Below are 21588 nucleotides of genomic sequence, written 5' to 3'. Positions count from 1 at the left end.
TAGGCGCAGGCGGTGTATCGGTCGGTTGTGAACGTTGCAGGAGGCGTGCGGACAGTGCGGGTACGAAGGCGGGGCGGAGGACGCGCGCGCGGCGAGCGAGGCGGAGGACGCGCGCGCGGCGAGCGAGGCGGCCGCGCGCGAGGCGGCCGAGGCGGAGGCCACGTGCTCGCGCTGCGCGGCGCTGGCGCGGCTGGCGGGCGTCACGCCGCTGGCCGGCCACGCGCCGCACCACTCCGCCGGCTGGCTCTAGCGCCGGTGACGCGGAGGCCTGGCGTTCTATCTTGTATACTGTTACACCTACTTTAGTTTTCCTTCGTTTACTTAGAAGGTAAACAAGTAAATTCTCGCTGGAAGAGGCGCACCGAGCGGTAAACAAACTCCGAACTGACAATAAAGTCATGCTACGAGTGGAAACTTGTGTGTCTCCGATTTGTTTATCTTTTATGAAAACTAAGGAAAAACAGACTGTACCCATGATATGGGTGTCTGATGTCTCTTAGGTGTTGATTGCAGATGCATGTATCGAAGTAGAAGGCCTAGGTATTAATTATTTGTATAGATAATGAATTTGTTACTGAAACGATGATAACGTTATAAATAGCAGAAGAATATTTTCTCTGCAACTTGACTAGCATCGGAATCGTGACAGATTATCTCCATTAGAATATATAATTATTATGTTACTAACGAAGTACGTTACCGTGAGATCACCAGGATGGATGGCCCAGGGCGCGGGCGCGGGCGGTGCGAACTGCGAGCGCACCGGGTGCCGTCAAAAGCAGGGCGCCAAAACGAACCTAGGCATGTACTTACTAAAAATGCGCCCCCTTGAGCAAAATTATAAAAAGCACAGACGCTTTTTTAATTGTAATTTGTGAGTTGTAGGTAGGTATCTCTGTTGTATTTATTATAATTTGTATTCTGTTTAAATAACAAAACGCTTCGTGCTCGCTTTATCACATTGTGAGCAACTGGATTAAACTTCGGGGTTTCGGCCTTGTGTGTGATCTCGCACCGCGCCGTCCACCGGTAAACCGACTGGGCCATCCTGAATCTCCGGCAGGTTAAGATGCGTACTACGTAGAATAACGATGACCTAATTAGACTTTAAGTGTAGGTAACTACGTACCTAGACATTTCCTATAGTAAATTAAATAAATGGACATATTTATCGAACACCAACTAGTTAAGTAGATGCAACTATATCTAGTCGTAAGTCTATTTTACATATGACATTGTAATGTACTTAGATATTAAATAGTAAATACATATTGTAATAGAATGATTGAGTTATGATAGTTAGGTGAATACAATAGATATCTACAAATCATGTGTTCCAGAATGTTTTCCAGATGTAAGTTGTTCGAGCGCACACTACAATATAGCGTTTACATTGTACCTAGGTACCTAGTCGGTAGAGCGCGGGCCTGCGGTCGCCACACCTATGTTACAGCTCAATAGGGCTTATCGGATATAGCTAGAACCACTAGAACAGATATAATTCATTAAAAATAAATGATCTCTGCCTAGAGCCACGAGATTTTAAGATTTGGCACTCTGACTTATAACGTTGACGCCCGTAAATTATTAACGGAAAAAACGACCATTCGTCAGTGCCTATTTGAGATAATATCGAAAACGATACGAGCAACAAAATTAGAATGAATGTGAGAACTAACAGACTAATACCGATTTTGCCAACGTAAAATACCTAAGTCTTATTCGAGAATTTTGATATTTTGGCAGGTTTTCAGTACAAAAACTGTCACTACGCCCAATTTATTCATTGATTAGGTAGGTATAATAATATGTCATCCGAGGTTGGTGAAATCGGCACTAAGTTAAACGTCGTGTAACTTGTAACTACAATCCCACCAAAAACATTTCATGTAAATTTGGTTGCCAAGACTCACGAGTTCATAATGCTTTCAATGTTAAAAAGTTATGAGATCTATTATTAATAGTAGAGCCAAGCCGCTAGCTGAGCTTCGATTTGTGCTGCTGGGGCTTGTCCCAAGTCCAAAGTATATAGCTCTTAAGTGCTCTTGACTGTATCACATTTATAATATTAAATAACAAATAACTCTTCTTATAAGCCTTGATTCTACAATTCCTACATCTTGGTAAAAAAGTATGGCTTGGCCGTTTAATATTTAAATCTCGAAAATGTATAGTGGGGCCATTTCTTGATTGTCACACAAACTATTCTTATGGGCTTACATGTTATATCTGATAATAAATATACCAAGAACATTAAACATTAAAAACATTTTTGACTATGAATTATGATGATCATCAGTAAGTCACGAAATCGGCGTATTTCAGGTATCAATAAATCTGAAACTATAAAAGTTAGATAAATGATACTTAATATTTTAATAAGGTTGCTGAGGACACCTTGTCCTGAAAATTTCAGCTTTCTAGCGTCATCCAGACCAAAGCTATGACTGCTCGAAAATACGACGAAACGCTTCGAGAAAAGGTACGTAGTGCCCCGTCCTTTAGTTTGGCTCGTCTTGGCGGGGGCACTTCCGTGCCCCCTGATATGTAACTAGTTCTGGCGATCGCGGGCTCTCGGTTCGTTAGGGTAATGTCGAACAAGAAGAAACAGGGATTTTATGTGAAACATGTTGTCCAATTTACTGATTATACTAGCCGCTCCCGAAACTCCTCGTTTACCCGTCGGCGTCGTACGACGGACGTAGCTTTTCGGATAACGAGCTACGACCTAATGTGTTTCTGGATCAGGCGGTGCGCCAGTCGCTTATCAGACAGAGCGCGCACGATACAGCTCCTTGTATTACACACATACGCGCCGTTTAGTGTCATGTCCTGCAGATGTTTCTGCCACGTATTGTGTGCGTTATGCCGCGTTGCGAAGTACTGCTGCAACGAGTAATATACAAACAGTATAACTATAGGTACGTATAGTACGCGACACGTCGACATGGCTATCGAGGCGTGCCCCGCCTTATATCCCGATTGCTATTTCGACCTGTCGCGAATTATAAATATTTTCTCCGAAAATGTTTTATGTCGCAAGCACCGTCTGTGGTCGCAAGTGTGATGTAGAGAAGCATCTCAAACCGTATTAGCTAGCTATATCTAGAATCCTAGGCTATAGCCAGGTTGTACCTACTTATATCTAAATGAATGGTGCGATAACGGGACTTATCATAAGCAATAATCTATCTAGTAGTTTCATAAATGAAATAGCTTAGGAACATACATACTTAATAAGAATAGATCGCTTCGTTCCTCCTCCAGTTCCAGTTGTTAAAAAAAAACATGATACTCTTACAAACACCATTTAAGAGGGGTCTATTCGTAGAGCACCCCAATCTAATTTAATTTGGCTATTTGAAGACTAACAAATCAAAACTCAATTTTGTAGATATGAGTTCTAGAAACTAATATCTGTGTGGTTTTCAGATTTCCGTTAAAATATTCAGTTTCAAAGTTACACAGCTTCAAGATTTTTTTTACCTAATACTTACATACAAATCCTTAAACTAGTTATTTTAACGGAAATCTGGCAAACTACAGAGATATCGGATTCTTATGGACACGTGTCTACAAAATTACCTACGTCGAGTTTCATTGGTAAGTATAATAACCAAACTACGTTGGTGTGGAGCGAGTGTCGGAGAGACTGCCGTTGAGCCTTGGTCAAACACAAGCTCGTCGCGACTCGTGGTATGCTGGTACACCACGACCGCTGCTACACGGCTCCGGCTTCAAGCAGAGTTCAAATTTCTAGAGCCCTGCCGTAACGCGTTGTGCTCAACCAAGGCTTTACAATTTCCATTAGATTGTGAGCTTTTGTATGACCATGTTCGTGAATAATATTGCGGAAAGATCTCCGGAGATTTTCCCCTCACGTAGGTGTTACTGCGGAGTGACACGCGTGCACGCGACCGACATCAGCGTCGCGGAGAAGGAATGCTTCCTTGGCCCTTGGGTCGTTCCCCCTCAGCCGTACCTGCCTACATCAGCGGATGTTCCGTATTTATACTAACCAAATTAAGTGATACATCATAGAAAATAACTCCATATTAGATAATTTTGCTCTATATGATTTCCATGGGGAACTCAGCCATGCCTGTTAGTTCTATCTACGTGAAAATTGTTGTTTCGATTAATTCACTTCATCAGTAGACTGCACGAGCCTTTTTAATAGAGCGTAGACTTTGATGGGAACGAAGATGGAAAGGAGGATGCGCACACCTATTAAATAGTTTATTTGTTGGCATATTTATGTACCCTATATCATAATGATTAGCTATAAAATAAGAAATCGGCTTTATTCATGTTTACATTTGCCCTACTAGGGCTACTTGAATGTGTGTACGAACGTGAAGTAAGTAACCATGTAATAACTTAGCGGTGACCTCAAGCTGGTGGACTCGTGTGATCGTGTCACGGTGTCAGGGATTTCAGGGAACATGGGGTTCGATCCCGAAACCTCTTATAAATATCACTTGCTAAAACATCGTGACGAAAACTGCATGCCTGAGAGTTTTCCATAATGTTTTCATAGGAGTGTGAAGTCTGCCGTCACAGTCACCCCTATACCGATTGAGCCTTAATAGCTCAACCGGTATAGGAGTGGACTGAAAACCGAAAGGTCGTCGGTTCAAATCCCGCCCGTTGCACTATTGTCGTACCTGCTCCTAGTACAAGCCTGACGCTTAATTGGAGAGGAAAGGGGAATAAGAAGAATATTAGTCATTTAATATGGCTAACATTCTTTTTACTACCTAAAGAAAAAAATGGTTTAATACCTATTAGGTACTTAAGTATCCATTTTGCCGAACGTCTTATTCACATTTGAAACGGATAGTATATAGGTGTGCCTACTGCCTACTGCCTACTGCCTACTGCCTACTGCCTACTGCCTACTGCCTAGGATCCGCTGGGAGGTGGACGCGAGTTGTCGCGAAAGACGAACTCGGGGAACTATAGTCGGGCAAACGTCGACAAAACCTTTCTTGAGTAAGGCCGATTTATCATTCAAATTCTAATGCGTACCGAAGGTATTTTCTGTAGGTACCTAAGTCCTATAGGTACGAAGTTCTGGAACCCCCCCCTATCTCATCTTTCACTCGAGACGCTGGCATGACGACATTAGATGGATACTGCGCACAATAGAAAATCGTATATTGCTGTTATAATTTACGTGTATCGATTAGTCTCGTGTTATCGATTATCGATTATCGATAATCGAGTTATCGAGTAGTATCACCGGAGGCCTTCACGTGTTTAGTTGTTGCGGCGCCGTCGCGTCGCCACATAATCGATTTATATTTTGTAAAGAGTTGTTGTTTATTTATACATTATATTTGTATATAACGGTGCGAAGTTTATAATAAAATATGCACTATACATCTGCAGTTTTATTTTTAACCGAAACTTCCCACTACATTTCGACCTGGTCCATTCACGAGGCGGACCAACAGACACGAGTGACACGGTGACGAGCGACAAGTGGAACACGCGGTTCCTCTGCTGGTCATAATTCCTTATTCATACTTAAATACACTTACACTACGAGGCAGAAAGCACATCGACCTTTAGAATGACATTTCCGCTTTGTAGAGCGTTGTCTCTGTCATTCATATACCTATGTGACGTTTTGTCGCTCTCAACGACAGAGACAATGCTCTATAAATCTGCTATCTCCTTATAAAGGTCGATTTACATTACTTTCTGCCGCGTACTGTAACATAGTATGCGACAGGTCAACATGGCAATCGGGCTATGAGGCGTGGGGACGCTCGCGCACACCGGCGCGGGTTAGCGCCGGGGATGTGCGGGTGTGCGGGGCGTCCCCCCGCCTCATGCCCCGATAGCCAAGTCGAGTCTCGACCTGTGGCGCACTAATTTCTACGTAAGTACAACGTACTAAACTCGCTTTATAGAAGTTCCTAGAAATTAAACTACATAAATAAGTTCAAAAGATATATATTACAACTTTTCTTTATTCAATAACAATGGAATTCAGTACCTAGCTGTATAAATTACTTATTATTATCGTAAGTGGTAACTGTGCTAGTGCTGCCCCCACCGAGTTGCACCCGGCTCACCAGCCTGGCCTCCACCGCCTCCACCGCCTCCAGTTTGTTAGTGAAGTTAAAAAGGTGCTGTCCTTTGTAAAGGTTTGTTTGTTATTTGGGGAGGAAACGATGATCATATTCATAACTATTGTGCGTGTATAGTTCGGAAAACCGATAGAGGTTGGAGTTCCAAGGTGCTGGAATGGCGACCTCGCACCGGAAGGCGCAGCGTTAGATTGACGACTTCAGACGAGTCGCAGGGAGCCGCTGGATGACGGCGGCGCAAGACCTCGGCGTGTGGAAGTCCCTACAAGAGACCTATGTCCAGCAGTGGACGTCTATCGGTTGATAATGATGACGATGATAATTGTGTGATGTGATATAATTAGATTTAGCAAATATTTTTATGCAACCTAAACCAGTTTTATTGTAGAATATGGGACGGCAGTAGGTATGGGGGAGTAGCTAAAGTCCTCGTCCCGGGGCACGCGAACGGCGAGTAGCTACAGCGGGAGTGTCGGGTGACGGCGTGAAGGCGGCTACAGCTGCGCGAGGTCCAGCGGCGAGTAGTCCTTGTCGCTGGGCGCGCGCACGGCCAGCAGCACGCGGCCGGCGCGCTCGCGCAGCAGCACGCCGCAGCCGCGCGCCACGGCGCCGCGCTCCGCCGCCAGCGCGATCTGGTTCACCACGCGCCGCTCCACCTCGTGCTTGATGGAGCGCGCGCCGTAGTGCACGTCGTATCTGAACACACACGACGTGACGTGACGGTCAGACCACTCACCCGCACTGTCCTCATCCCCGAGCAGACAGACTCACCCGTCAGCGAGAGCTCCCAGCACGCCGCCCTCCCAGCGCAGCTCCACTGCGTGGCGCGCGCGAGCCTTCTCCGCCCACGCCTTGAGCTCCATCTGCACCAGCGTGAGCAGCTCCTGGCGCGAGAACGGCAAGAAGTACACGATCTCGTTGATGCGGCCCAGGAACTCGTCGCGCCCGAAGTGCCGCTTCAGGATCGGCCGCACCACCGTGTCCTTGAACTTGCGCGACACCTGCAGCGCCTCTTCCGCCTCGATCAGCTCCACGTCTGCAGGGTGCGGCAGTATCACCGACGCGGACTGCTCGTCGAATTGCTCTGGAATTTTGTACAACGCCGGTTCAGTTAGCCAATGACAAGTACGTTTAGTTGTTACGTTACGTGTGTTTAGTTGTTTACCGACGGGCGTGTCGGCGGCGGGCGCGGCGGGCGCGGGGTGCGCGGGATGCGCGCGGGCGCGCTGCGCGGCGCGCGCCTCGGCCTCGCGGCGCAGCTGCAGCCCGTACTGCGCGATCTCGTCGGCCGCCAGGTTGGACGTCATCACGAAGATGGCGTTCTTGCACTCGATCAGCTTGCCCTTGCCGTCCGTCAGCCGACCCTGCCAACCACCACGCGGAATGGTTCAGTGTAATATAGGATCACTTCGTTGTCTGTCCTACAGGGTACCTACTTCCCGTTGCCCTAGAATCATGAAATTTGACAGGTAGGTAGGTCTTGTAGCACACTTAAGAGGAAAAATCCGAAAACCGTGAAAAATTGTGTCCATGAACAAATAATAATTTTTCACTTTCAAAGTAAACTATACGAAGTGGGGTATCATATGAAAGGGCTTTACCTGTACATTTTAAAACAGATTTTTATTTATTTTTATGCTTAGTAGTTTTTGATTTATCGTGCAAAATTTAGTACGTTATGTAGACTGTAGTACGGAATCCTCGGTGCGCGAGTCTGATTCGCACTTGGCCGGTTTTTTCGTCTATTTCTTGTTTCTCAGCAATCTGTTTTACAGTAGGTAAAAGGCTGTGTGCACGAATTTATATCTCTCGGGCTAAATATCCCTCCAATGGCCAGAATTGCCTATTTGCTCAAGAAACTATGGGGTGGATTTGAGACCTGTTATGTTTCTGCAGAATCGGTGTCTACTTCATAAAATTTCTATGTCATCTGCTGTTATCTAGCAAAGTTATTTTGAAACTCATTGTGCTAAGTTATGCAAATTATGAAATGTACCGCAAGATATTAGAGATTCTTTAATAGATCTAGTTTTGTGGGTCATCCTAGTTCTGTGTAGATACTCCCTTTTACCGGAAAACTTGGAACACACCTCATCGAAAAGCTGCAAGAGTACTGTGAGTACATCCGGATGTGCTTTGTCCACCTCGTCGAACAGCACCACCGCGTCCGCGCGCCGCGCCAGCGCCCGCGTCAGCTGGCCGCCCTCCTCGTGGCCCACGTAGCCGGGCGGCGCGCCGATCAGCTTGGCCACTTCGTGCTTCTCCTGGTACTCCGACATGTCCAGGCGAATGAACGCCGCGGGGTCGTCGCGGTGCATGTACCTGGCCAGCTGCTTCGCGAGCTCCGTCTTCCCGATCCCGGAGCTTCCTAAGAAGAGAAACACGAGCGGGTGTTCCTCGTCGGCCCAGCCGTTCTCTTTCCGCCTCACGGCCGCCGCGACCGTCTCTATGGCGGCGGTTTGGCCGACGATGAACTGCTTGAGTCGCTGCTCGAGGGGGAACCTGCGGCGCTCCTCCGCAGCCGCCGCGGCCGCCGCCTCCTCCCATTTGCCGACGTGCTCGAGGATCACGTCTCGAGTGGTGGAAGGGTCCCTGGCGTAGTGCAAGGCCCGGCGGCCGGCGTGGTCGCGGGAGGTGGGGTCGGCGCCGGCCTCGAGCAAGGCCTTGGCCGAGGTGGTGGAGTCGGCTAGAGCGGCGTAGTGGAGAGCCGTCCAGCCCAGAAACGACGCCCGAGCGTTCATAGCACTGCAGAACTCGTCCTCCCGCCTCTGCAGTACTTCCAATGGATGAAGGCCCGTGGTGGCCGCCGTTGTGGACGCTCCCGCGTATTGTTCCGGCAAGTCGGGGCGTGCTCCGAGCCGCAGAAGCTCGCGAACTGCGGCAGGTTGGTCGTTGGCCGCCGCCACCATGAGGGCGGTCCAGCCTAGGGCGTGTCGGCGATTGGCCGGCCCGCCTTCGCCCGCGTCGCCAGAGCTCTTTCCGTCGCCGTGCACTGCTTCCATCTGTCTGAACGTCATCATCATCATCATCATCATCATCATCATCATCATCATCATCATCATCAACAAAATGTGCTTGTCCAACAAAAATGACTTCTCCATGCTCGAGTGGTAAAATGCCAAAAATAAATCAATGAAGTATATAAAATTGAACCGATTCTTGCCAACCTGTGATTGTGGATACTATTTAAGTGAAATACTTACTTCCTTAACTCTTGTACATTCCCAACTTTAGCTGCTTTGAAGAACTTTTTTTCTGTATAAAGAAATATTATTTAAGTTTACTAAACATAATTTTGTTTTTAAGATGTTATTATTTAAGTACTTATTATTAGACTACAAAGAGATATGTATGGAAACTAAACATGTTTTTGTAGATCCAGTTTGTTTCATGTTTTATATAAACTGTTTAGTAACTTTATGTTTTAGTATATTTTCTTACATTAATAATTTCTCATTTATCAAGTGTATATTTTTAGACAATAGTTCTGGCATCATTGAATCCCATTAAATGAGTAAATTGATTGATGGAGCAGAAAAATAGCATACTGATGATACCTACAGCTTCACCTGTGTACCTGTGTACTACATACTTGATACTACACCCGTGTACCTGTGTACTACATACTTGATACTACACCCGTGTACCTGTGTACTACATACTTGATACTACACCCGTGTACCTGTGTACTACATACTTGATACTACACCCGTGTACCTGTGTACTACATACTTGATACGGTCTCATGCAGCCTGTATCCCTCACTAATGACTTAATCTCTTAGGCTAAGATCTACCTATATGTACATTGCTTGGCTGTACTTTGACCTTGTTCAGACTTAAGTCTTAGTTAAAATGTGACAGATTTATGCTACATGATGAACCAGAAGGTTAATTTGCTATAATCTGCTGAAACACATCAAATGTGTACAGTGCACTATGCAGCATGCGATATGCACTGCCCAGTGCCCACCCTCTTTCTGCTAAACATACAGGAAAAGGCAGCCACCAAGCACGTTACAATCCACAATTGCTGCTTCTATACTAAATGTATGTTAGCGATAGCGCTGTCTGATTAGTTTATAGATCTCAGCCGTAGACAAAACTGCAGTGAGTGAAAAGCACGCACCGTTATACACATAGTCAGCAGCGATAAGCGCTACGCCCACGGCTGCAGAGCCCAGCACGTAGCGTGCCCTGCTGGCGCCCGGCGGCGCACTGCTCCGGGCCACGGCGCCCGAACAGCAGCGCCTCGCGGGCACCACAACCAGCCGGGTCGACCCCACCTTGACCAGCACCCTCCATCCTCCACGCACTGCTGAAATCATTACTCCTTGCTTTGCAATGCTCAATTTTGACTTTCCTGTACTGTTAACGATAAGCAGCGGAGATAAAAGGTTCCATGATTCATCAAACTAGGTTTTAGTATGTATTTATTTTAGTCTAATTCCCCATTTTATTAATTGAAGATTTTATATTTTTGGAATTTAGTGATTATTGTTTGTTTTGTAATCGAGATTAGTATATTATCTATGATCGAGTGTTCGAACTTCGACTTCGACGTCCGACGACTTGACATTCGCTGACATCTTCTGTCACTGTCACTTATTACCCATAGACATATAGACCTATAGACCATGGACCTATTCGTGACCTAGCCACAAAGAATTTCTAAGTACCTACCTACTACTTCGTAGTAGGTGTATTCCTATATCGATGCCTAGCCCATAGATTATCTAGGTACTATATTGCCTAGCCCATCGACATAGGAATACGTTGTACTACGTAGTAGTAGGTACTTGCAAAATCTTTGGCCTAGCGACCTAGCCACAAGCCCATAGAGAGGTAGGTAATCTCAGCATTCATCCAAGATATTACCAAAGCACTCTGTGGTCACTTATCACAGAGTACTTTTTACGTCACTTATGTTTGAGCTCGAATCAGCTGATTTCATGAATCTATGTGGGACATGGAGTTATAAAGTACCTATGTACTACCTATGTGTAGCACAGAGGAGAAAAACGGAATAGTACTTAAAAATTATTTGTATGCGACAAGTAAATAGATTAAAAACAGCAAAAAATTCATGACATTATATTACTACCAGGCTCAAAAAGGCTAGAACCCAGAGCCGTACAACCAGTTAAAAAAAGTGGCAATTTTGGCATTTGATTTGACGTTTGACAGCTAAATTTATTTCTTGAGGCGTGAGTACCTATATAAAATTAAACAAACAACGTTAGAAGTTCTACGATAAAATTCTTATTAGAATTGACAGATATTATTGAATGTAAATAGTCATTCTTACAGTGTGATTAAAGTGGGACCCTAACGAACATTTGTTGATGGTCGCAGCGGTTTGTATTGACATATGAGGTTTTGGTGTTTCGCGGGGCCTGTATCGCGGGGGTGCGCCGTGCCGGAGGGGGATGGCTCTCGGGGGCTCCGCGCTGCTGCCGCACGCCACCATGTTGGACCAGCTGCTGGAGGAGATCAACTTTCAGCGCACGAAGGAAATGCGCCAGTTGATGAAAGATGGTTAGTGATTTGTTCTTCTATAGGTTCTCCTTTTCATATTATACTCACTGTGAGCCACGGCTACGTCCGCGTGGGAAATCTAAGATACATCCGTGATCCAAGCTATCTTAGTGCGAAATTTCGTCAAGATCGGTTCAGTGGTTAAGCTTTGTACAGATAGAATCTAAGGGTGTCCAGGCAACCGTGAACAGTCAAACAATCAGGAATAGTTAGTGGTAGTTGCGCTGAATCATTGGCACTGACTGTTCCTGACTGCAGACTGCAGCTCTACTCAGTACAATTGCTGGTTGAAGTACTACCCTTATAGGATCACTTCGTTGTTTGTTTGTCTGTCCATCTGTCCGTCCTGTCTGTCAAGAAAACCTATAGGGTACTTCCTGTTGACCTAGAGTCATGAAATTTGGCAGGTAGGTAGGTCTTATAGCACAAGTAAAGGAAAAAACCAGAAAAAATTGAATTTGTGGTTTAAATAAAATAAAAATAAATAATTTGTGGTTACATAATGTGTGGTGTGATTAGTCTGTGTGCCCCGGAGAGGTACGTGGAGCGGACACGCCGGCCGCTGCTGCTGGCCGTGCCGTACGGGCGTCAACTTGCTCAGGCAGGCGCCGTTGACGCGCGCACTCCGCACCCTTAACTTAATAGCCGAAAGAATAGATATTTTTTGTTGCTCTCTGACTGAGCTCACAAGGATAGAAATGTGGATTATTAGTTATTCATAAGATAGCCGTTAAGTAGTAGATTAATAATTTTATTATCGTTGTAAATAATTTATTTTTAAATTTAAGTATAATTGTTAATAGATATAAGATAGATTACAGTGCACTGTCGCAGTAGGACTACCCTGTAAGGACACTGCACATTATGGTATAATAATAAATAATAAATAATAACATCACAAAAAAATTCAAATGTGTACTGTTCATGAACAAATAGATTTATCGTGAAAATGTTGTAAAAATACAAAAATACAACTGTAGTACAGAACCCTCGGTGCGCGCGGCTGATTCGCACTTGGCCGGTTTTTTCAATTTAAATTGTCTAGACTCTAGTAGGTTCTAACTGTACTTAGTTACCACTGCAATGGTAGTGTTCCAAGCAATTTGGCATTGTAGTAAGATTCAGTAGAACTGACAAAAGGATTACGTTCCATTAAACTACTACAAGGTAGACCCAACTGTGATTCTCATTGGGAGAGGAGACCCACGCTCAGTAGTGACCCGTCGATGGGTGGAGTATGATGATGATGAATGCAATGGTAAGTAATACAGAGAAAATAGCTAATCCGTATCATCAGCAAACAATCATGGAACTTGTGGGACTATTTGTAAACAACTGATCTGGAATATCACTTTCCATTCACATCTACCTTTTGTATTCTGTTTCATGTCACATGTATGCTATATTATGTACAACTGATTAACATTATTCTCATCCTTTATTGCTGTTTGCAGTTCATCATGACCAACGCATCGCTGGCTCACTGCAGCATGAGTCTCCTCTCAGAGTGAAAAGGGGTCAGCCCTGCCAATGGTGAAGGAAAACATGGTGAAGTAAGCTGCACGTCTGAGAGTTCTTCATAATGTTCTCAAAGCTGTGTGAAGTGTGACAATCCGCACTTGGCCAGCGGTTCACAGTTGCTTCTAGCCTCTAGACAAGTAGAGCTCTATTGGAGGTGATCTGTGCGTAATGCGTATAGGTAATTACTATAATACCTACGGCGCGAGAGACATTGGTTAACTAACACCAAATGCGAGCAACGTAGCCGCGCTGTCGCGTCTTCCTTCGTATCACTAAATAGATCGATTAACTAACCACGGCAAGTTAAGTACCTACCTAATATTATCACGTGCAGAGGCCAAAATCACAATTAGCTCTTTAAGTTCTTAGATAATGACATGAAAATCCTTGTAGCCCTTGCTATAGCTCTAAGTAAATCTTGTACATTACTTCTTCTTCCTACTTCATCCCACGCTACGTGGGGTCGGCTCTGTCATCCGTCAACACATTATCCACCCCTTTTACACGCATATCCTCCATCCTTGTACATTACAATTTTCTAAATTTTAAATACCAAAGTAATTTTGATGAAACAATAATAAACAACTTTGATGAAATTCCACAACTTCTTAGGTAGATTAAATTTGTCTTTGCTAGGAAAAATTCCTTACTTTGCAAGGTCAAAAAAGGGATAAATAATGTAAAAGTAAAGTAATAAAAAAGACATTGTGCCATCAGCACAGATGTCCGTGTGGAAAAGAGGTTGATAAATTTGGAATCCACGGACTCTCTTGCCAAAGGAGCTCCGGTAGGCTGTTTAGGCATGGCTCTCTTAACGATACAATTAAAAGAGCTCTTGCCACCATAAATATTCCTGCGCTCATTGAGCCGGCAGGGATTAGTCGGGATGATGGCAAGAGACCTGATGGATTGACGCTGGTTCCCTGGGAACGGGGACGGGCGCTAATGTGGGACGCAACTTGCGTTGACACATTGGCCCCGTGTCATATCAGGAAGACAGCATCAAGACCGGGAGCCGCAGCAGAAACAGCTGAAAACGGCAAGCGGCGCAAGTATGCCTCTCTTATAGAGAGTTACATTTTTGTGCCGTTTGCCGTGGAGACCCTGGGGCCATGGAGTCTTAGTGCTAAAAATTTTTTACGAGACATTTCACCGCGATTAATAGCCTCAACTGGTGACAGAAGGGCTGGCTCATTTTTTGCGCAGCGGATCAGCCTGGCTGTCCAGCGCGGAAATGCAGCCAGTATTCTTGGCACCATTCCACGCGTTCATGATTTATATAGTAATTAGATAAGGCTAGCTTTAAGTTTTATTGTATTAAAAAAAAAAAAAAGACATTTATTTGAAGTTTGGTTTACAACAGCAACGGTACAAACCGTTATTATACTCCATGCAGACATTGAACCACATTGAACACTTGGAGGGGCCCGTGCATGCAGAGGTGAGGAAACAGCTTAATGAACTTATTTCATTGTAACTATGTTGCATTTCAAGCTGATCACTCATTAGGTACAGCAAGAAATGAGTTGACGAGAGCGTTGGATGCCGCAAGCTATAAGTATATTTTTATTTCTAAGTTAGTAGTTAGGTACTTAAAAGCGTAATTCTCAGAACTTGGGGGAGACAGCATTTTCCTGCAAATATATTGTCCTGTTCCAAGTCGCATAGGGTTTGATGAAAACAATTTTCCCAATTACGGCGATAAATAATGCACGGCGCGGTTCAGTTTGCGACCAGCTTCCACTAGTTACTTGCTACGCATTTCAAAAGTGAAGATCATCACCATATGTGAAATGTCAAACCTATGTTGAAATTTCATTATTCCGCTTATTTTTTATATACTTAAGTCCATAAACAATAAGCAGAACTTATATACTTGGAAATTACTCACGACAGTTTAAACGCTAAAATACTTTAGTCCTTTTAAAAATAAAACAGTAAAAAAGTTTGAGATACAAGAGATATTATACCTAGCTGATGATTTTCACATTTAAAATGCATGTTACATTGAGTACAAAAATCTATGCAACGGAACCCCTTGTTTACAAAGGTTTACAAAGATCTATGCAACGGAACCCCTTGTTTACAAAGTTCTACATGGTTATTATACAAAATAGAAAAGTATTTGCAGTTCTGGAATGTGGTATGAATATGAAACACTGACAACATTCCCACTGCCCACTGCTGCAGTTGACAAAGTGTGATGACATATACACTTTTACTGTAACATCTACCATTAACCTACATTATAATATGTCGTCAATCCACAAAATAAGTATAAAGCTATTAGTTAATACATACAAGATTAAATTATTTAATAGGAATTTTAGTTTAAAAAACGTTAAGAAAGTTAGATATCCATGATTTTTCTAGGAACACTTCCCGTTTCCTTTTTCTAGGAACACATCAGACCCTCACAGTCACAAAATGTGACCAGAGGAATGTCACTGAACCAAGTCGATAAAAAGAAAAACACTGGGAATAATACAGCCCGTAGACATTTTCGTTATATAAGTATTTGACGTGCCTAAACTATGTAGCAGTATGTAATTTTGTATAAGTTAGGGCCTAACAGTAAAATAAAGAAGCTATCATCTACTATCATGACAATAGAAAATACAATGTTTCTCAGATGTTTCTGTACCTCCAGACGGTCACAATTCAATTTTCAAAAATAAAACAAAGTGCTGCTAAAAAGTTTGCTAAGATTGGCTGAGAGATAATCTCATTTGTATAATCATCACAACTTGCCTACAGCTCGCATCAAACAATAAACTGCTCAGTAAAATATTTATTTTATTTAAAACCTTTTTCGAAAACAGCTTAAACATATTATTATTACTAATTAATTATGGTCAATAGTTGATCGGGCATCGCCTGTACAATATACACAGAACAACAACAGAAACAATATGTTAACATTAATATTTACAACAGCCGCCTCCCCGCCAGGGTGCGAAGCGAGAGGTGTTGTACCACCCTCAACAATGTTGAAACTGATGCCATATGAAAGCTTTTGGAGTGCAATAGGCTACTTGACTCATATCTAATTTCGTCCAATAAATGATTATTTATTATAGTATTTTGCTTAAGACAACGAAATATATCAATAACAATTATTAAAAACGCAGGATGGATATATAAATCCAATTTTAAAAAAGACAGTTTTTATTTTTATTTGAAACGCAGAAAACGCTGTCAGCCATGATGTGACGTCATTAAATATGTAAACAAAGAAATGTCATCCATATGTCACGGAAGTTTATGCTGTTGTTTACAAATGCATGACGTCAGAGCACAGATAATCAATAGGCCAAACATGGCCGACAGTGTTTTCAGCTGTCTATGAAAAATATATTTTTAAATTAAAGTTTTACGGTTTTTAGGGCGCAAAAAAATATAGTGTTAATTTTTTTGATCTAATAGGACAAATATTAACCATTTAAGACCAACTTAAAAAAAGTGTCAACTAGCCTATTTATTTCGTACTATATCGGCAAAGTCTTGGTACTTGGTACTTGTACTTTGGTACATTTTATATACTTGTCATTTTTGAAACTGTACCAAAACATCACGTTTGTTCGATTTTGACTTAGCCGCCATAGTATGAAATAAATTGTGCCCCAAACTACATAAGGCATAGGTTTTGACACTGTCGAGGGATTGGACCAGGGTCCACACAGTTACCAATAGGGTCGCTTCATTTTGAGAACTTGGCTCACCTTAGAAAAGGTTGGACCATTGAACAAGCTAAGCTCAGAAAATGAAGATCCGCACAATCGCAACACAATCTTGCACAACTCTGATGTCAGGCAGCCGAAAGTGGCTTGTACAAAAATGTTATATTATGTCGTATCACCAGTGTAGCTAATTTTAGGCTGAGAACTATAGAGCTTACTTTGTTCAGACTTTACTTCGACTTAAAGTGATACAGACATAAATCTGTCTTATTTTAATTGTGTCAAAGTTTTAGTACATTCTATACATCTCACTCAGCCTTCGGTTGAGATCTATAGCATAATTTGATTTTGCTCAGATTTATGATTTAAGACACTGTTAAAATGAGACAACTTTATATCGCTGACATAAATCTATCTCGTTTTAACTGAAACTTAAGTCTGAGCAAAGTCTAAGTAAACTCTATAGATCTTAGCCTTAGATCATTGCAAGTAGAGAAATTAAAATGTTAAGATAAATATAATTCTGTAAGTTTACTTCATTTATTTCTATTTTTGAACTCAATAGCTACAATGGCGATTTATCTTAAAACGAATTAAAAATAAAACACAAAGGTACACAAGCTTAATATCACATTTAAATCTTGATGTCCTGATTTCATATAAAATTAACGTTTTTAAAATATAAAACATTAAACCAGTAGGTATGTATAGTTAGGAGAGCTAGCTACTAAGCGCTTCTCGCCGATATTATATAGTGGCATCTAAAGTACATCTACAACATACGAGTAAACATTCATGATATCTTCCAAGGCACTTCCCTGTTCAAATATCTGCAGGTAGCGAGGATTGGGTGTGACAATATATTATGTATTTTTTAGAACTCGCTAGATATATAGATTATTGTAAAAAATAAATATATATTACAGTTTACAGATGTAGTAATCTTCAACATTATAATTGAATCTATAATCCCTAAACAGGAGGTGTCCCCATATCGTCTGAATATCAAACTTATAATCTATTAAAATGATCTGGACAAAAATGTATAATAGCGCCTCAAACTAATGGTAACTTGGTGTCTGAAATATTATTTTTCATTGTAGGTGTACGTTGACGATTTATTCCCGTTGACGAGAGAAGTTAGTATGGGGCTCGCTCTGGTATGTAATCCCATACAAATTACAAAGACAAAAACTCAGTGGGCCTTAACCATTTTGGGTCATCAACCAATCACAAACTAAACTATGTTTTCGAACTAAACGAATGTTTTAGAAGAATTGTGTTTCGATTGATTTATGAAAACATGTTTGTGATTGGTCGGTGTCTCAAAATGGTCAAGGCCCACTGAATATTTTGTGTTAACCATTTGTATGGGATTACGTAACCGAAAGAGCCTTATAGTAAGTTGTGGTGTCAGTGCGTGTATGTCGCTAACCCTCGGGCGTGCTTGCAGAGTCGGGGTTCGTGGTGCTGCAGGGGACCACCTACTGGACGGACCTGTTCGTGCGCCACTTCCTGTTCCAGGAGGAGCGCTCCATCGACAGCGACGACCTGCTGTTCTTCGTGCGCAAGCGACACGTCAAAGGCACCTCGCGGTACCTGCCCAAGTATGAGGTGAGCCTGCTGCTATTTCCTACTCCTGTGAGAGTCCCTTCTGCTCCTGCGGACCTATTTCGTATCTCAGTGGTACCTACTTTAGTTGTAGGCTCTAAATTAGTGCAATCTTGGCCACCAAAGCTTCTAACAAATTTACCAATTTGTTTGTGCGTACAACTAAACTAAATAGCTATTGAGAATAATGGAGATACAAAACAGGCTGCACGCAGGCATAATGCAGAGGGGTTTGAATAAATAAAATAAAAATATTTTAGTATGGAGCCTGGCCGCCATTTTCTTTTTTTTCCAAAATAGCGGCGAATCAATAGCTGGCATCAATACAAACAAGTATTGTGAAGACAAAATCTTCGAAAGTGACAAGTTTCCGAGATGTAAGCTGTCAAAGTTGTACTGGTCCAGTTTAACTCTGACAGCTAATAGCGTACTACTAGGTAGGCCAAGTTTTCAAGGCCCTTTGCTTCAATCCTCAATCTCATCTTATATACCAGATTTCATAATGTTACATCATAAGATTTTAGTTGTAAATGCGTAGGTACTATATCTACTGGACTCTCTCCACGGAAAGAAGTTAGATAGGGCTCTCTCTGTTACGTAATACCATACAAATGATAGAGACGAAAATTTCAGTGGGCGTTTACCATTTTGGTACACCAAACGAAAATTCTCGAATTGAATTTGGAATGTTTTGTGAAAACATATTCGAATTGAATTTAGAAAACAGAGTGTTACTAACTTGTTTCCACGGATAGAGTGTAGTAGATATGTATTGTGAAAGCATAGGAAGTACAGCACCATAGATACAAATACATTTGTGGTCACATGAACATGACATCGTTATCGGCTTAGTTTCATTATTGTGGCGCCATACATTACTTGTGGGGGCAGATGGCGCGCTATTATAATACTTTGTCCCATTTACATATAAACTGAAAACAACAATTGCAAGTTGGGCTTTAGCTAGTTTTATTCTTCAACAGTTTCTGAGGTACTTTAGAAAAATTTATTTATTTACTTAAATATTGGAACCCACAACCACCGACTGAGAGGAGCACTACGTTCAGATATACGTTTACATAGATGTGACACCCAGCGCCCAGCGCCCAGCACCTACATCGTCACAGAGTATATTAAGCAATATCGGTAGTTCTGCTACTAATTATTACTAGTACTATTTTCTGGATATAAATTGAATTTTATAAAAATATGATTCACCATCAGTATTGTTGGTAATGATGCTATAATTCAAATAGTAAAGTGCCCTCTTGGGGTGAGCTGGTCAGTGGTCACCGCAGCACGCGGGTGCCTTCGCCGGCTAGTTGCGAGGTTAGCACCATTTGGATTATAGATTACTACAGTCATTAGAACGATTTTTGGAAATACAAAAAATTTGCATCGATAACAGTCGTGTACTTTATTTTAAACGATATAAAAATATTATTTGTTACAATAGTCCCTACTCGTATTATAAGTCCCACACTGGGCGCGCTCGCCTCCCGACTACCGAGCCGGCGCGCATCGCACTTGGCTCACCGAAACTAATCACAGTATACTTGTTCCTCTTCATTGTTCGATACAAACACAACAGCTGACAGCAGCGTGGGTTGCAGACGGACGTGGAGGTGTTCCGCAAGGACTCGCGCAAGCTGCCCATCGGCGACCCCGAGATCGACTGGGAGGAGACGGTGTACCTCAACCTCGTCGTGCACCAGTTCGACTACACGCTGACGCTGGCCATCTGCACGCGCACCAGCCCCAAGGAGCTGCAGGTGCTGCGGCGCCACTCGCAGAAGGTGAGTCACACGCGGCTCGGCGGCGCGCGCCACTAGCTGAGCCGGCTGAACAGCTTGCTGCGCGGCCACGGCAGCGGCCAGTCGTAGCGGCGCGGCACGGGCCCGCGCACGTTGCGCTCCAGGTACGTGAACAGCGCGAACCACCACTCGCGCTGCAGCATGGCGCCCGGGCCCGCGCGCGGCTGCGCGCCCAGCAGCGCGTGGAACGTCCAGAACAGGCGCGTGGTGATGTAGTAGGCGATGAGCACGTCCACGGTGTAGTGGCCGTGCGCCAGCAGCACGAAGCCCACGCCCAGCGCGCCCGCGCCCCACAGCGCCCAGTGCACGGGCCACAGCTTGCGCGGCGAGTACTCGGCCACGATGAGGTAGCTCAGCACCAGCACCATGGTGTGGCCCGAGTAGATGTAGTCGCCGCAGTACGTGTGCTTGCCGTTGATGGACAGCCCGAAGCCGGAGATGAGGTAGAACATGCGCCGCACGATGAGCAGCGGCGTGGTGCCGTTGCTCTTGGGGCTGCAGAAGTACGTGGTGCTGGACACGGGCAGCACCGTCACGAACATGGTCGCCGAGCGGTACAGGTACAGCAGCCCGATGATGAAGAACACGCGGCGCGCCACGATGAAGCGGTGCTTGTGGAACACCACCACCAGCATGGCCGTGGTGGTGCACGCCATGATGAGGTACTCGGACACGGCCAGCCCCCAGTCGCGCGGCGCCACGTTGTCCAGCACGACGTCGGGCAGCGGCGCCGTGCTGTTGCGGTCGGGCAGGCGCTCGTGCACCAGCGACAGCGACATCATGTTGACGCACACGCACAGGAACAGGAACACGAAGGCCACGATGGTCTTCCACACCTCCTTGGGGTAGCGCTCCTCGCGCGCGGCGCCCGGCGGGATCTCCACCACGAAGTCGGCGCGCGGCGCGGCGTCCGCGTCGGCGTCCGAGTCGTCGGGCGGCGGCTTGGCGCGCGCCAGCAGCGGCTGCCGCTGCAGCAGCTCGGCGGCGGACGGCATGGCGCGGCGGCGCGACGCGTTGTTGTTCAGGTCATTGCGCGCGAGCGCCGAGAAGTCGATGCCGCGCACCTCCTCGCGCGCCGACGAGCTCACGACGTCGGCATGGCAGGCTTGCGGCGCGGGCGGCGCGGCGAGCCGCTTGGCGCGCGGCTCGTGGGCCAGGTACACGCGCACCGACGCCAGCAGCGGCTCGGCGAGGTGGATCGGCTTGGGCGGCGACGGCTGCTTGTCCGGCGAGCGAGCCGAGATCGTCATCCAATCACCATTGGCTGGGATCCCACCTGGAAGTGGACAAGAGCTCCGTTCAAATGTCGGTACCTACTACTTTG

General features: G+C 44.4%; 4 protein-coding genes across 8 annotated transcripts in view; 2 read left to right on the top strand and 2 right to left on the bottom strand.

The window, feature by feature from the left end:
- The window catches only part of LOC117983256 (transient receptor potential-gamma protein-like), a 28134-nt gene extending 22749 nt beyond the window's left edge, over positions 1 to 5385 (top strand). Inside the window, exon 18 of the mRNA XM_069499155.1 lies at positions 41 to 5385. Within this exon, the coding sequence (XP_069355256.1) occupies positions 41 to 250 (210 nt within the window). The 3' untranslated portion in view covers positions 251 to 5385. The remainder of the gene's footprint in view (positions 1 to 40) is intronic.
- Positions 5386 to 6110: 725 nt separating this feature from the next.
- LOC117983255 (mitochondrial disaggregase-like) lies at positions 6111 to 10611 on the bottom strand. 3 transcript variants are annotated; one of them, XM_069499012.1, is made up of 6 exons: positions 10230 to 10611; positions 9305 to 9356; positions 8192 to 9107; positions 7267 to 7465; positions 6873 to 7185; positions 6111 to 6797 (listed from the first exon to the last, which is right to left on the bottom strand). In XM_069499012.1, the coding sequence occupies exons 1-6, from the start codon at positions 10426 to 10428 to the stop codon at positions 6596 to 6598; spliced, it is 1881 nt and encodes a 626-aa protein (XP_069355113.1). In that variant the 5' UTR covers positions 10429 to 10611; the 3' UTR covers positions 6111 to 6595. The 3 variants fall into 3 exon arrangements, with proteins under 3 accessions (XP_069355113.1, XP_069355115.1, XP_069355114.1); XM_069499013.1 differs by having other exon boundaries at positions 6656 to 6797; positions 6873 to 7168; XM_069499014.1 differs by lacking the exon at positions 9305 to 9356 and having other exon boundaries at positions 10230 to 10369.
- Positions 10612 to 11305: 694 nt separating this feature from the next.
- LOC117983324 (uncharacterized protein KIAA0930 homolog) overlaps positions 11306 to 21588 on the top strand; it is a 61825-nt gene continuing 51542 nt past the window's right edge. The window contains exons 1-3 of the mRNA XM_034969832.2: positions 11306 to 11638; positions 18293 to 18453; positions 20064 to 20246. Of these exons, the coding sequence (XP_034825723.1) occupies positions 11530 to 11638; positions 18293 to 18453; positions 20064 to 20246 (453 nt within the window). The 5' untranslated portion in view covers positions 11306 to 11529. The remainder of the gene's footprint in view (positions 11639 to 18292; positions 18454 to 20063; positions 20247 to 21588) is intronic.
- The window catches only part of LOC117983323 (phosphatidylcholine:ceramide cholinephosphotransferase 2-like), a 106678-nt gene continuing 99573 nt past the window's right edge, over positions 14484 to 21588 (bottom strand). For all 3 annotated transcript variants that reach the window (XM_069499384.1, XM_034969831.2, XM_069499385.1), the window contains exon 2: positions 14484 to 21540. In XM_069499384.1, the coding sequence (XP_069355485.1) occupies positions 20279 to 21540 (1262 nt within the window). In that variant the 3' untranslated portion in view covers positions 14484 to 20278. The remainder of the gene's footprint in view (positions 21541 to 21588) is intronic.

The sequence above is a fragment of the Maniola hyperantus genome, chromosome 6 (assembly GCF_902806685.2).
Source record: "Maniola hyperantus chromosome 6, iAphHyp1.2, whole genome shotgun sequence".
Taxonomy (NCBI): Eukaryota; Metazoa; Arthropoda; class Insecta; order Lepidoptera; family Nymphalidae; genus Maniola; species Maniola hyperantus.
This window is presented reverse-complemented; position numbering and strand designations above follow the sequence as displayed.